This window comes from Grammomys surdaster, unplaced genomic scaffold, assembly GCF_004785775.1.
Source record: "Grammomys surdaster isolate TR1022 unplaced genomic scaffold, NIH_TR_1.0 126391, whole genome shotgun sequence".
Taxonomy (NCBI): Eukaryota; Metazoa; Chordata; class Mammalia; order Rodentia; family Muridae; genus Grammomys; species Grammomys surdaster.
The window spans coordinates 17,536,962-17,552,612 of NW_021621185.1; the positions used below are offsets into that span (position 1 = coordinate 17,536,962).

The following is a 15,651-nucleotide window of genomic DNA, read 5'->3' on the forward strand; positions in this document are numbered from 1 at the left end:
AGATATAATTCTGGGTTACTAGTGTTCATTACAAAGTGATATGCTTCAATATTAATGACAAGTCTTCAGTTTACAGTTTGGTTGTTGTACAGCACTGTGTTGGGTGCCTGCTTAAAAATAGTGCTTGCTTGATTTTGTTATATGATGAAAAATATATATGAAAAATAATTATTTTTCACTATGATGAAAAATAACTTGAAAATTATTTTCTTGATAGGACTTAAAGTATAGAATGTTTTACTCTATAATGTAGACCGTGTTCCTGAGTGCAGAGGGATCAGGATGAGGAGGTATCAGTTCTAGCGGTGTTTACTGCCGCTTCCTTTTCATGGCCCTAGACAAACTGTTCTTTACTTCTCTGCATTTCACATATCTTCAATGTAACCACTGCCAAGAATCTACAAACCTCACCCAGTATGTATGAAGAAAGTCAAGGGAGCCAAGTTGAGCAAAGGAGAGGTCTTGACTTTAAAAGCAGTTAAAAGGATGCCTTCACAGAGAAGATGGTAAAACTGAATCTCATCCCTAGACTGTCCCTTCCTGTCAGCTTGGTTTCATTGTGTTTGACCTAGATCTAAGGTAACAGAGTTGTAACCACTGGGAGACTGAAGGTCATCTCTATCTGCCCTTTTACATTTTAGCAGGTTCCCTTTTGTAATCCTGTAAGTGCTTTATCTTTGGACCCTTAATACCTGGCATGGAATTTACAAGACATCTTATCAACATTTGTTATAATCTTTGTTGGTGCAAGTGAAAATATCACTAATAAGATTTCACAATACATTGACCTTAAATTATATGACAGCCCTGGTGGCACAGACAGCATTGTAGTAGCGTAAAACCAGACATGTAAAGCAATGGAACAGAATGGAGAACCCCAAATAAACTCATATAGGTATAACCACCTAATATTTGGCCAAAGTGTCAAAGTGTCTACAGAGAGTAAGGGACAGACAGCCTGTGCAACAAATTGTTCTGACAGGACTGAGAGTCAGCCCGTCGAAAGGTAACGTCACATCCCTGTCTCTCACTCTGCACAAAGAAATATTTAAAAACATATATCAGCTTTTAATTTAAAATCTGAAGTAGTAAAATTGTTAGGGGAAAATGGAATCTATGTCAAGATGCAAGTGTGTTTGAACTCTGTGAACACTGCTCCAAATGCACAGGAAAGCTCCCAGATAACCAACTGGTGGGAATACACAGAACTGAAAAGTTCCTCATAGCATAGGGAATGGATAGGCTACAGAACGGAAGCAACCATTTTGCAGATGTGCTTCAGACAGGGCATTAATACCTAGAATGTGTAAAGACTGGCAGTCAATCCCCAAACTGCTGAATGGGCTAATGAAATAAATAGACAGTTCTCAAACAGGAAACCCAGGTGGTCAGTGAGTATTTTTTAAAGTGTCCCTGGGGCTGGGAAGATGTCTCAGTACAGTGCCTGTCACACAAGCCTGAGAACCACAGTTCAGACTCCCAGCACACACACACAGAAGTCTAGAAGGTCAAGTGTAGGCTTAGGTTTTTCAAAAGGTTCTTAAATGTATTAACCTCTCTTTTAGCCCACCATCCACTAGAGTTGGTGGAAAAGAATGGTTACTAGAGCAAAAGAAGATGTGGGCCTGTTTAGAAATATTTCTTTGGAGCAAATCTAATCTGCATTGTTAGGATATCAGCTGTTTAGTTTATTTGAATCAGCAGTAGCAGCTCCATTCTCTGGCAAACACCACTCACGAATCAGCAACAGCAGGCCATCCAGAAGAAACTTCAAGGCTCTGCCAATCTTTCTGACTCCATGGAAGCCACAAGAAGCAGCCAGTGCCCGAATCTGGAGAAATGACAAGAAACCCCCAGAACACCACCAGAAGATTTTTTATTTGTTCCTCTCTATGAAGTCTGTAGTGTGAAATTATTAAAAATCAATCCACGCTATTGCCAACTAGGCACTGGTCAGTGGTCTTGGTCTGTTCCCAGCTTGGTACAGAGCCAGAGACTGAGACCGCATGTTTCCCCTAGGCAATGCCTCTCCTACCAATGCTGGCTCTGCCTCTCCAGGACTCCGAGATCACTTTCTTGGTCCCCCTGGCCAGCTGCTGCCAAACCGCTCTGCACTCCAAAATTTCCACAGCTAGCTGGGGTGGGGGGCATCCTCTCTCCAACCCATGCTCCACTGCAGTTACCTTTCCTCTGGAGCTCAGTTCTTGCCCAATCTTCCTGTCCCAAAGCCTGGCCAAATTACACCCCAGCTATGTTCTTTCCCTCTGGCCCACCTGAGAGGTCGAGAAATGGAAAACATCAAACAATCTTAGTTTAAAAATCAACAGATACGATACCACAACTGCTGTGTGAAGAATCAATCATCCTAAATTCATCAACTATTCTATGTTAGAAATCTCCTGGTGGTGGATTCTGGTAGATTCCGCCACCAGATCTAACAGTTCCTGGTCTACATGGTGCCCCCTTTTGCTCCTGCCTCACCATTTCTTCCCCTGTGTTCTCTCTTCCTCTCTTGGACCCAGAAGGCCTACCTCCTCCTCACACAGTGATCAGCTTCTTGTCGTCTTTATTATCCAATCTTTTAATTAAGGGAAAATTCTACTTCAGAAGTCATAGCAAACGATGACCAACAAAGAATAGCAAGGTGAACAAATATCATCTAGTGTCGTCAGCAAAGACATCAAAGCCCAAGGATGACCAGCAAAGAATGGCACGGTGAATCATTACTACCCAGTATCATCCACTGTCTGGTGGACTGTATTTATATCCTTTCCAAACATCACATGTTCTCTCAAGCATCTGCTCTAGCAGAGCATCACATGCCCCTCTTCTAGGCTGTTTCCAGAAAGGCACCACATGTCTGTTCTTAGCAAAACATCCTCCCACGTGTCTGCTTCAGCAACAACATCCTCTTGTAAGACAGTTGCCAGAAAAACATCACATGACACAACTGAGTCAACAACAAAGAAACCAGAAATTTCCACTTCAGTCAAGTGCATCTTTACCCCTGGCACTAGGAGAGTGTGCAAGCAGATCTTCAAGGCTTGCTGGTCAGTTATGCCAACCAGTTAATGAGCTCTGGGTTTCATTAAACACCTCTTCTCAAACTGTAAGGCAGAGAGTGGTAGAAGAAGACATCTAACATCAACCTTTGACTTCTCTGTGTATGCACATACAATCAAATATACACATAGAATTTGAAAAAAGGAAATCAACATTCCATACCCTTAGCTATCAAGGAAATACGAATTAAAATTGCTTTGAGGGGCTGGGAGATGGCTTCATTGGTAAGATCACTTGCTAACCAGCATGAGGACTTGGGTTCAAATCTGCTGTACTTGTGTAAAAAGCCAGACATGGCTCTGTGTGACTGTAATTAAGAACACACCCAGTGTCTCCTCTCTGGCCTCGCATACGCACACACACAAGCTTAAAACTACACTGATGGGCATGCATCACACAGACAGACACAGACACTCTGTGCCGAGATTCCAGCTTACCTCAGTCAGAATGCATATTATCAAGAAAACAGGTGACAACAAATGCGTGCAAGGATGTGTGGAAAGAGGAGCCCATATTCACTGCTGGTGAGAGAGAATGGTAGTGCAGACGTTATGGGATTAGTGTGAAGTTTATCCAAAAACTCAAAGTAGAATGACCGCAGAACCAACATCCCAAAGGACTCGGAATCCTATCACACAGAGATTCGCCCAACCATGTTTACTGATGAATTATTCAGAATGTCAGGGAAATGGGGACATCACACATGTTCGTTGCCATGTGAATGGATAAGAAAAATGTTGTATATGTACACAATGAAATTTGATTCAGCTGTTAAAAAAAATGGAGATATAAAGTTTCCAGGAAAATGGGTAGATCTGGAAAATATTATAGCAAGCACTGGGACCCAGACTCAGAAGGACACGTGCTGTATGTTCTCTTTCCTGTGGATCCAAGTCTTTAATCTATGTGGCTGTGAACATTAGTGTGAGCTATGAAGACGGAAAGGAAGCACAAAAGGAGAAAAGAGTGTGGAGGACGTGGGAGGGGCTGAACACCTGTGACGGGAAAGCAGAAAGGCGGCTGGAGTTGAGGACGATCCACAGAAACAAAGTTAGTTTGAAAATGCCATAGTGCAGCCTAACGCTTTGTGTGCTGGTTTAAAAAAAAGATGTTAGCACTGAGGCTGACACAGAGGGACTCATTCAACTAATTGTTAGGTGCTATTAATAGTAATATAACTATAATATCAACATGTTAATATTTGATCAGCATATCGAAGCCAATATAAATATATTAATATGAACATAGACCTTAAAATTCATGTTAATGTTTAATCTATACATTACAGTTAATATCTTGATAATAGCCTTGATGCCTTCCTGTTATGTAAAACATCAAATATTAATTTTATTAAAATAATATTACATTAAAAAAAACTCAGCACTTAAATGTCACTAGTGATTTTTCCTCATGGCCTCTTTTCTCAAACCAGGTTTGCATCTGCCGGCGATGATGGGATTATAGTTGTGTGGAATGCCCAGGTAAGTACCCATTAAACCTGGGCTGTAATGAGTGCATGGCGCTATGGTTGAAAACTCACTCACTACTGTGTGGTACTCAGTATGTTTGCTTATTATTATCCTGTGGAATTGGTTAATACATGGGAAGGGTTAGAGATATTCATTTGCAATAGGGACTAGTATTTCATAATATTTTAAGTGTATGCAGGTTTGTGTGTGTGTCTCTGTGTGTGTGTGTGTGTGTGTGCACCTGCAGAGGCTAAAAGAGGTCTGGGCCCCAGGAGCTGGAGTTAGGAGAATAGTGGGTCTCCTGATATGGGTCCTCTGCAAGAGCAGCAAGTGTGTTTAGCCACCGTACTATCTCTGTAGCCTCAGAAGGTTTTGGGTAGTCAGCTACTATGCAGTGACATAAAAAAATGAATTGTTAGTTTTCATAAGATGGTACAGTGTTTCATTCAACTTTATATGATAGCATAATAAAAATTCCTCTCATGTTTGTGGTCTTTGTTGTGCAGGTTGCTCTGTTTTTATTTTTCCCTCCTTGCTCCTTCATCCTGGTTGTCTGAGCTCACCTTCCGTCCTCATTTTCCTGTGGTCTTGTTTAGATCCAGCCATCTTTTAACCCCAAAGTATCCACGGGTGGCTCTGGTCCTCCTCAACCTCACACTGAGTGCTCATGTGTTCATGTGAAATTTTTGCATATACTCTCCTCACATTTTCCCATGTACTTAAAGTTTTCTGTAGAGTATATGTCATACTTTACACAATGCAAATGTTGCAGGGAATAACGACAAAGTCTTTTCATGTTCAGTACAGTTTGTTTCTTTCCATGGTTGATTGATTGGTTGGTTGGTTGATTGAGACGGTCTGGCCCAGACTACTTCAGCATATTGAAGTCTGGGATTACAGATGTAATTTTAGTCTAAGATTGGTTGAGTTAGGCCAGTCATCATGGCACATGCCTGTAATCCTAGAGCTGAAGTCAGGTGGATCAGGTGGTCCAGGCTAGCCTTAGCTTCATAATAAATTTGAGGCAAACCTGGACTGTATTATTATTTCCAAATAAACAAAAAGTGAAATCAATTGAATCCATCTTCTAAAAATGGTGGATGCAGAAGGCTAGCTGTACTGTAAACACATTCTTGAAATCCTGCAGACTTGGGAAGATTGAAATGTATAGGTATTGTGTGTTTCTGCTTGGGAGGTGAGAAAGAGACTGAAGGAGGAGGACGAGTGGGTGGGAGAAGGGGCTGGGTTGAGTGTGCCTGCAGACCACTGTGCTTTCATTTGCTCTGCACCTATAGCTGCAGAGGTTAGACATATGTGCATGCGTCTGTTTCCTGTCTACAGACTAAACTGTTGCTATTGTTGCAGAGCTTACATGATTCCCAAGAATCACAGAAAAGTATGTTTCTTTAAATTGACAATGAAAATATCCTAAAATAGCATACTGACCAAAAAATAGCCAGAATTATTCACAGCCATTTTTAATACTTGATTAGATTATATTTATTTGATTGTTTAAAAATTTTTAAATTCCAGACACATCATTTGAAATGGCATATGTTTATTTTCTACATGGCTATTCTTAATGGTACTTAAGGCTCTTCAGGCTGGAAAGCATAAGTTTGTTGACTTTCCTGCTTGTGTTTCAGACAGGAGAAAAACTTCTGGAACTCAGAGGACACACTCAGAAGATAACGGCTGTCATCGTGTTTCCTCCCCTAGATTCTTGTGAGGCCGGCAGTCAGCTCCTCTTGACAGCCTCAGCTGACCGGACTGTCGGTATATCCTTAACCTGAGACCCAGCAGCCGTGTGGGGCTGTGCATCCTGATGGCAAAGTGATTTATCCAAGTCTCTCTGAGCTGCTTCCTGAAGTGTTAGGTGACAGCAGGGACAGCTTGGGGCTTGCAGTGAACCCCATGGCAGGTGACAGCAGGAACAGCTTGGGGCTTGCAGTGAACCCCATGACAGATGACAGCAGGAACAGGTCAGGGCTGTAGTGAACCCCATGACAGGTGACAGCAGGAACAGGTCAGGGCTTGTAGTGAACTCCATGACAGAAGCAGCTCTTTCCAGAGTGTTCATTATATCAGGCTGTGCAAAAAGACAGGGTGGAAGTATGTGAACTTAAAACGTTATCTCGTTAGGGAAATTAGGATGAGTTGGACTGGAAAATAATCAATTCCCCTTCATGTATGGCAAGACACTTAATCCACCCCTCCCCTGAGAACCTGCGCTGCTGCTGAGTGGGTCTGCACAAAAGAGCAGTCTTCTCCACTCAGTATTTAAAACTTGGTATTTTAAAAGTCTTAAAGTGAATTTACTTTTGCTTTCCCATACTTTCTGGTTAGAATTTATAAGACCATAGAAATGGTGATGTTCCGTAATGTGCTCGTATGTTAGGGGTTCTTGTTCTTACACGAGGTCAGTAGCCTGAAGCTGTGTACAATGGCCTTCTGATAAAATAGATCAAATAGCATAAAACAGAAGCTTTACAAGGAGTTGCATTGTGGAGCCGTGGCCAAGCGCTGTGTGTAGGTCTGCAGTCAGCTATGACAAGTCTGTTTTAGCTGTGTTACGTTGGAAGTAAACCCAGGGGAGGAATGGGTTCGTAGACCTCTCTAGAACCAGGACTGACTTATGTCCCACTTGGAATGAGTTCATCAGCTGAAACAGTGTTTAGATAAATTGTCTGCAGGTAAGAACAGCTCCAGAAGACATTTCAAAAGGCTAACCTGTGTGCGCTGGTGTAGGATTTGGTCAGATGTTCACCAGAGTAGCCTTACTTCTGCTGCTTTTTTAGGGAAAATTTTATTTTATCCATTCAAGGTCTTGTCTTTTTCTCTTTGTTATAATTTCTGCAGAAGTAGAATTTAAAACACAGTGTCTGTTTAAGCAATGCTGTTGCTAGGATGCTGTATCAATCAGTATTAGAGACAGTTGAGACTGTGAGTGAGGTGGTGTTAGAACTGAGAAGCTGAAGGCCAGAAAGCGTTGTCTAATATCGAGAAGGCTTTTTTATGACGGAGTAGTTTGTTGAGTGTAACACAAGCATAGGAATACATAGGCATCTCCATTTTTTATAATTAACTACATGTAAAGAGTAACATAGAATTAAAAATAATCAGATAAGATTAATAAACTATGAAACTAACTTTAAAATGTTAATGTAAAATACATATCAGACATGATAGTGTATTTGCCATCCATTTATTACTTACATTTCCGAGTATATGGTATGATATTTCCATGTATATGGCATGAAATGTAACACCATAGGAAACTGTGTTAAAAGCTCCGTAAGTCAAACTAAAACCCCTGTCCCATGTGACAGTACATGCAGAGTCACAGAGACACACAGTTACTGTTGTAACATATACATATAATCATGCATGTACACTGCAGCAAACTCTCAGAAACTGTTGGGAGATGTGGTGGTTCTCAGTATAAAACATTATGTGTGTCCACCTTTATTCCATTGTGATAAACTGTTCCCACGAGGACATTTAAGCAGATTTGGTGGTTAATGCCCATGAAGATGAGTACTCCAGGGCACTCACTCTCGTGGGCCTCTTTAAATGGCCTCGCAGTAACATTGTAGCTGGTAGAAGTGCCCCTGAAGAGATGACTTGCTGTGCAGATCTATGAACGTCAGCTGGCTCAGACTTTACTTAAGGATTTCCTGATTGTTTATACTTGCGGTTCAATTGTTAATTCAAAATGTTATCTCACACTTAAAGTTTTAAAATTCTATTTGGACATTATTTCTTAACATAATGATAAGTTTGGGATTGTGACACCGGCCAACAAATCCAGAGAGTCACATGCTTCCAGTCTACTGTAAAGGTAAAATCGTCAGTAAATCAGGTTCCTCTGGTAGTATTTTTGTTGATGTTCTCAAAATGGCTTGGATGAAATTATTTCTTTAGGTCTTACAAACCATTGTTTTCACACACACACACAACCATTTGAGTTTAAGACAAGGTTTTTGGGATCCTATGTGTTGGAGTGTGAGCAGACAGGTCTAGTGGGCTCACAGCAGGGCCTGCTAAGAGACACAGCATGTACAGAGCAGGAACAGGAGCTCTTCTGTTTTTATGCTTTGACCAAAACACAGGCAGGCCTTTGTCCCTTGCCTGCCGCCTTCTGGAAGGCCTCGAGGACACATCAGTTTCTTGTTTCTAAAACAAAACATTTGAATGATGATGCCATTGATTTCATCTTTTTATAAGCAGATATTGATTGAGACTTTTATGGCAAGGATAAAAAGACTTTGGAAAATGTAGTGATAACACGCTAAGTATTTAAGATAGTATACTATCTTCAACAAAATATTAACAAACTACAGCTAGCAACATAGAGAAAGGAAGATACAACACAACCCAGGGAGGTCCCAGGAATGCGACTTCAGTGGAATATCTGAAAGTCAGTCAATGGCCAGAGCCCAGGCCAGTAACCATGTGACTGTTTCACCAGAGGCAGAGAAAGCGGTTAACCAACTCCAACATTCTCTCCCCATGTAGATATTTTACACTCACAGGTGACCCAGAAAGGTCACTTAATGAAAATCCAGTGACCGAATATTGAAAACAGCAGACTGTTCTCCGTATGGTCAGGAATAAAATAGAAATCTGTACTCCCAGCATGCATCTGTTTAGCTTGCACTGAAGGATCTGGACAGCAAAATCAGACAATAGAAAAGAAAAGAGTGATTATTTCATAAATTTTTTATGAAAAAGAAGAACTAAACTTTCTGTATTTATGCATGACACGACCTTATTGTAGAAAATCATACACCCACACAAAACTTTTAAGGCCAATAAATTAACTTAGCAAGGTTTCAGGGTACATGATTGGCAATACAAAAGTCAATTGTGATTTTAAAATCAAATTGAGAAAATTCTATTCATAGTTACATTCAAAAGAATAAAATACTTAGAAATAAATTGTCTTTAAAAGTAGGGGATTTATACATTAAAATCTTTAAAACACTGTTCAATGAATTTTACGAATAAGTAAATGAATTTAAAAACTAGGGGCTGGAAGAGCTGGCTCAGCAGTTAAGAGCACCTGTTGTTCTTGCAGAGGACTCGGGTTTGATTCCCAGCACCCACATGCTGACTCACAATCATTGCAACTGCAGTTCCCGAGGATGCAAGGCTCCTGTGGGTACCAAGCATGCACTCAGTGTGCGTGCTTACCTGCAGGCAAGATGCTCATACAAACACATAAGTCAAGAAAGAGTTGTTAACTGAAAAACTATCATTCGTTCATGGGTTAGATGTAATACTGAGATTTAAACTCTTCTCAAAATGACCTACAGATGGAATATCAATCACAAAATTTAAAAAAGAAATCTGAATTTTTGTTTCAGAAAGGAACAAACTAACCTGAAACTTGAAGTGTAAAGGATTCAGAATCGCCATAACAGTTCTGGAAAGAAATCATAGAGATTTCTAATTCCTAATTCTAAAACTTCCTTACTGATGTAGTATCAAGATAGTGGGGTAGTGGCACAATGACATAGAAACACATCAGTGGAGTAGAACTGAAGATCCAAAAATAAAATCTCACACATATACACAGTCAATTTACAAGGGAGCCGACAACTTTCAGTGGAAGAAAGAATAGGTGTTTTTTTTTTAATGAGGTCTGCTAGGTGTGGTATTCATATCTGGACTTCCTGCTATGGAAGGCTGAGGTAGAAGAATCATTTGAATCCATGAGTTCAAGATCAGCCTGGGCAGCATAGTGCAACCTTGTCTCAAGGAGGGTGAGGAATTCAGCTGAATATATACATATAAAAAGTAATAAATTTAATTGGTAAAAAGTGATAAATTGGGCCTAATTTAATGAAAACTTTTGTTGTTCAAAGAATACTATGGACAAATTGAAAATACAATCCAAAGACTAGGGGAAATATAAATATATATATATATTTACACATACAGTTTATGCATACATATAAATACATATAATATATATAAATATATACACACATATATATGTATATATAAAATTTATCAAGTATGTATGTAAAATGTGCAAAGAACTATTAATATAAAGAAGTATAATTAATAAATTTTAGGAGCTGGAGAGATGCCTCAACAGTTAAGAGCACGGACTGCTTTTCCAGAGGTCCTGAGTTCAATTCCAGGCAAGCACATGGTGGTTCACAACCATCTGTAATAGGATCTGATACCCGCTTCTGGTGTGTCTGAAGACAGCTACAGTGTACTCACATACATTAAATAAATAAATCTTAAGAGAAGAAGAGGAAGAAGAAGAAGGAGGAGAAGAATGTGGAAGAGATTTTCTCCCAAAAGATATATAAATGGGCAATAAACGCATGAGAAAAAGTTTATCATCATTAGCGAGAGACTCAAACCCACGATGGGCTACCGTCCCATACACACTAGCACCACGAAAGCTCCCTGTCGAAAGGACAGGGCTTGAATGTTAATAAATACATGGAAAAGTCATACCGTGGCTTATGTATTGCTAGTGGACTTGTAAAATACTACAGTGACCTTCAAAAAGTTGCCAATCTGGTAAATTGTTAAACAATAACCCTCCTGTGTGTAGTCCCACACCAAGTGAAAACATGCCCACACGTATGTATGTAGTGAATGTCAGACCACCAGCATTCATACTAGCTAAAAACGAGAAATAAATTATCCACCAGCTAGAGAATGGATAAACAAAATGTACGTATCCACATAATAGATTTTCAGTTGGCAATAGATAGAATAAAGGGCTAACGCAGAAGCCCAGAGACTAGACAAGGTAGACTTCTGAAGCACACACTGCATGTGATTGCTTTCAACTTTCTCTCTCACCTGTTTTAAAAGTAGCCTCATCCTGAGCCGAGGCAAGCCCCCCACCCCGCCCCTTTCTAATTCAATCTCTGTCCTTGTTACCACTCAACTTACTGGAGCCAGCTGTGAAGACATGAATCTTGGAGAGAGAGACCCTGAGTTACCACACAAAGGATTCTACTTCCTGGAAAGACTTTAAGTCTATCATGCAGAATTATTAAGACTTAGTTAAAAATAAGTATCATGTTTTTTTGTTTTAGTTTTATAAGGCATTTAAGGATTATGTGGAAGGGTCTCCTGACTGTCCATCCCCAGGAGGCTTGTCTGGGCTGAGACCCTACTCAGAGGCTCAATGTGTCCTGGCACATTACTGCTCTGTAGTGCTCACAGGCCTCAGCTTCTTGCTGTGTGGACAGCTTAAGTGTCACCTTGGGACAGTGATCTAAGAGAACAGGGGAGTCCTAGCATCTTCTTCACCTGCCTTAGAAATCACCTCTTCTCCATGTTCTGTGAGATGGTGGTCACTTCAAGAGCACGTAGTCAGCAAGAAGAAAACCAAACTGCTTTTCAAATGGATGGACGTCAGAGAACTTGGGGACATAAATTAAAACCACAGAACAATGCTAGTCTCTCTTAAACTAATGATCCATTTCAAATGATTTTGCAGTGCTTAGCTGTTCTTCAGAGACTGGATGTTTGGCTCTCAGGTGGTAGTGACTTAGGTGTGTGGAACCGAAAATTGGATCTGCTGTGTAAGACCAGCCACCTTTCTGATACAGGTAAAAACCAACCAAGGTAACTATGAGACACAGCTGATAGACTGTAAAAGACACAGTTGAGTCTTTAAAGAGACATAAGCACAGTATAAAGGTCCATGTGGGATTTCCTTTTTGTTGTTCTGAGGATTGTAGGTAGCCATATTTGATGAGTATTTTCACATGACAAATAACTTAATGAACGTTTACACTCACACGTATCTTATTTATGCTGAGTATTGGGTTTCAGTGTGGTATTTCATACATGGATGCAATGTTTGGATGGTAGCCACCCATCCTGTCACCCTCATTAGCTTTTCCTCCCCAAAGAAGTCACCCTTCCTCCACAAATGGAAGAAAGCATGCAGCATTGAATTCTCACATCTGGCTTATTTTACGTTCGATGGTGATCTTCAGTTTCATCTGCTTTCTTGACAATGATAGGATTTTGCTCTTTGTGGCTGATAACACTCTACTGTGTGGATATGCATATCGCATGATCACTGTGTATATGTGCATGAATATACATATCATGTGATCACTGTATGCATGTGTGTGCATGTGCGTATCACACCGTCTTATCCATTCGTCCTTTGATGGACACGAAGGCTGATTCCATCACCTCCCTCTTTTAATTAGTGTCACAGTGAACTTGGCTGCACATATAGTCCATGATAACCTTTGAGTACTTTCAGTATATGCCCATACCCAAGCTTGGGATAGCAGAATCATGATCACTTAATATTCTACAGTTTTGTGTATTTTTATATACATGTGCACATATATATGTGTTTTGCATGTGTGTATATGTATGTGTGTGTGTGTGTGTGTGTGTGTGTGTGTGTGTGGGCACAGGCTATGACACTTGTATGAAGGTAGAGGACAACTAGTGAGAATCCTTGTCTTCCATGATGTGGATGCTCAGGCCCCAGGCTGGTGGCCAGCACCTTTATGCACTGAGCCATCTGACTGGTCCTTAAGAGAACATTTTCTGCATTTAAAATTCTTCTTGAAGAAGGAATATTTTCATAAGTTTGAGACCAGCCTGGGCTATGAATGAGACATGTAAAACCACTCTCCTGCCTCTTCCACGTCTTTCTCTTATGCTCGCTCATGTTTCTTCCATCTCTTGCACTCAGTCACAAAACACACACCCATGAGGAGGAGAAATCAGTGCAGGCATTGCAATAGTGCTGCTAGGCTGTGACAGGCAGGAAGGAAAGCCAGTGAGTGGGACATCTGCATCTGAATATGACACACATATAGGTAATATATAGCAAAGTGGAAAGATTAACTTTGTTAAACAATTTTTTGTTAATATGCTCCAGTATTCCAACCTTTTAATGCTTGAAGTTATGGTTAGTCTGAGACCATTTTATGATTTAGCTCTGAAAACGTACTCAGTACTGGGTGCTTAACAAGCACAGTATCTTGTCCAGCTACTCAGAAAGCTGACACGGACTGTGGTCGGCCAGTCTGGACAATATAGCAAGACCCTGTCTTTTGAAAACAACAGTCAGAGCAGCCAAACCCCACATACTAACATTCTGCACATAAGTAAGTAGGGTGGTGGTTTGAAGTCTAGTCATCTCAACATCGGTCGTTTTGGAAATGCACTAGTTAGCTGTAACCGTGCTGTTTCAGACCATTTCTTAGCCTTTAGAGGGTGTTGAGATAGGACTGACAGGCTCGGCACAGGAGAGTCACTTCGTCTGTGCTCATATGCAAATGGTCTGACAGTCAGTGTTGCAGGAGCAGATAGATGGACAACTTGGTGTCCTCTGACCTGTTGAGGCTGACGCTGTCTACCTGGAGGTAGTATCCCGTCTCACAGGCTAAAAGCTTGGTCCTCAAGGTAGTTCCCTACCCATCATTTCTTTTGTTGTTGTTTCCTTCCTTCCTTCCTTCCTTCCTTCCTTCCTTCCTTCCTTCCTTCCTTCCTTCCTTCCTTCCTTCCTTTCTCTCTTTCTTCTTTCGATTTTGACACCCTGGTTGTAAATCATGATTTAGTTTGCTAGGGAGACTTACAGAACTCTGAGAAACACATTTGCCCACTTTAGTTTTATTACAAGAGCACCGAAGAAGAAATACAAAGGGCGAGGTGGGAGGACGGGGCACAGAGACTCTGTGTGCTCCCTAAGTGTGCTCCCTGCAGGCACTGTCTTATGTTCAGCTTTACTGAGTCTATCTAAATCCTGGGTTTTTTTTATGGAGGCTTTATTATGTAAATATGGCTAATTAAACCATTTGTTACTAGTGACCAACATTACCTTCTGCCCCTCTCTCCTTGGACATTAAGGGTTAAGGCTGGAAGTGCCAACTTTGCCCTCCTATTTTGTTCCTTCTAGGGGAGCAGTTCTCATCCCAGAGCTACCAGTGACAACCGATGGTCTCATTAGAACACAGTGCTGGGAGATTTAAAGGATTTTAAGAGTTATGTCAACACAAAGGATGGAGGCCTGATAATGTCTTTTCATTACCAGCTTATTCAGTGCTAGGGAACATGCATAGTCTTACATTTACACTGAGGGAGAACCCCAGTTTCATACCTCATTGAGGTCACCATCAAATGGTGGTTGGGGTGCTCATCATAAGGGGTGCCTGCTAATATATGGGAGTGGCTGAGTGTGCCATGTTAGCACTGCTGGAGCAATAGTCAGAGCCTAGCTGTGTGTCCAAAGTGTCTTCCAAAGGTACCAGAAACGTCCTCATAGCCCAGTTTCCCTGTGTGAGCAAGAAAGGAAGTGTTCACATAGCAGGTTTTAACTATGTTTTATGGGAAATGACTAATATGAAATTAAGAAAGTTTTGTTTTTGATGTAAGCCATGATAGGAAATAATTTCCTTGTTTTATCTTTTTTTTCTAAAGGGATCAGCGCTTTGGTTGAAATCCCTGGAAACTGTGTCGCCGCAGCGGTCGGCAGAGAATTGAGTGAGCCCATGTCTATACATGTCTACATAGCTACATGAATACATACATTCAACTGTGTCAGAAAGACGAAATCGGCTTTATTTCAGAGCTGTCTGCCTCTGCCCTAGCTCTAGCCTTTTGGTGTTGTTGAAACTGATACAGGGTAAACCATTCTCAAAGTGTTAGGTCAGACTTCTTCTTCTTGTCACCATATTACAACATTACAGTCTTCTGTTAATTTGATTAAACAATAGATTTCCTGTTCTAAAATCACTCAGCTGCAGTGTTTCCACTCAGAGTTTATTCACATCAAGAAGAGTTCTCGCTGATACTAGCTGGGAGGCTTGCTGACAGCACACGTTGAATGTAAAGGCTATTAGAATTTAATAATCTTGTAGATTCTTTGACAGTTGGCAAATATATTGTCAGAGATGCAGGTAGAAATGTGTCATGACCTATTTTCCAGAGAAGGATGTGAGGAGAAGAAAGACTTGGATAGTTGATTACCAGCACCTGGGAAGGATGTCAGCCCTCAGCACATGCTGTATGAGGCGTGCCCGTCTCTGAGCATCCGTAACTCTGGTTGCAGTGGCTCATCAGAGCATGTGTACAGTGATGTCATCAGAGCATGTGTACAGTG

At 40.9% G+C, this 15,651-nt stretch overlaps 1 protein-coding gene across 1 annotated transcript in view; it reads left to right on the forward strand.

Moving 5' to 3' along the window:
* The window catches only part of Wdr41 (WD repeat domain 41), a 51,991-nt gene that overhangs the window by 23,245 nt on the left and 13,095 nt on the right, over positions 1-15,651 (forward strand). Inside the window, exons 3-7 of the mRNA XM_028760209.1 lie at positions 4,496-4,544; positions 6,179-6,310; positions 8,311-8,373; positions 12,013-12,124; positions 14,970-15,032. Coding sequence (XP_028616042.1) covers positions 4,496-4,544; positions 6,179-6,310; positions 8,311-8,373; positions 12,013-12,124; positions 14,970-15,032 — 419 coding nt within the window. The remainder of the gene's footprint in view (positions 1-4,495; positions 4,545-6,178; positions 6,311-8,310; positions 8,374-12,012; positions 12,125-14,969; positions 15,033-15,651) is intronic.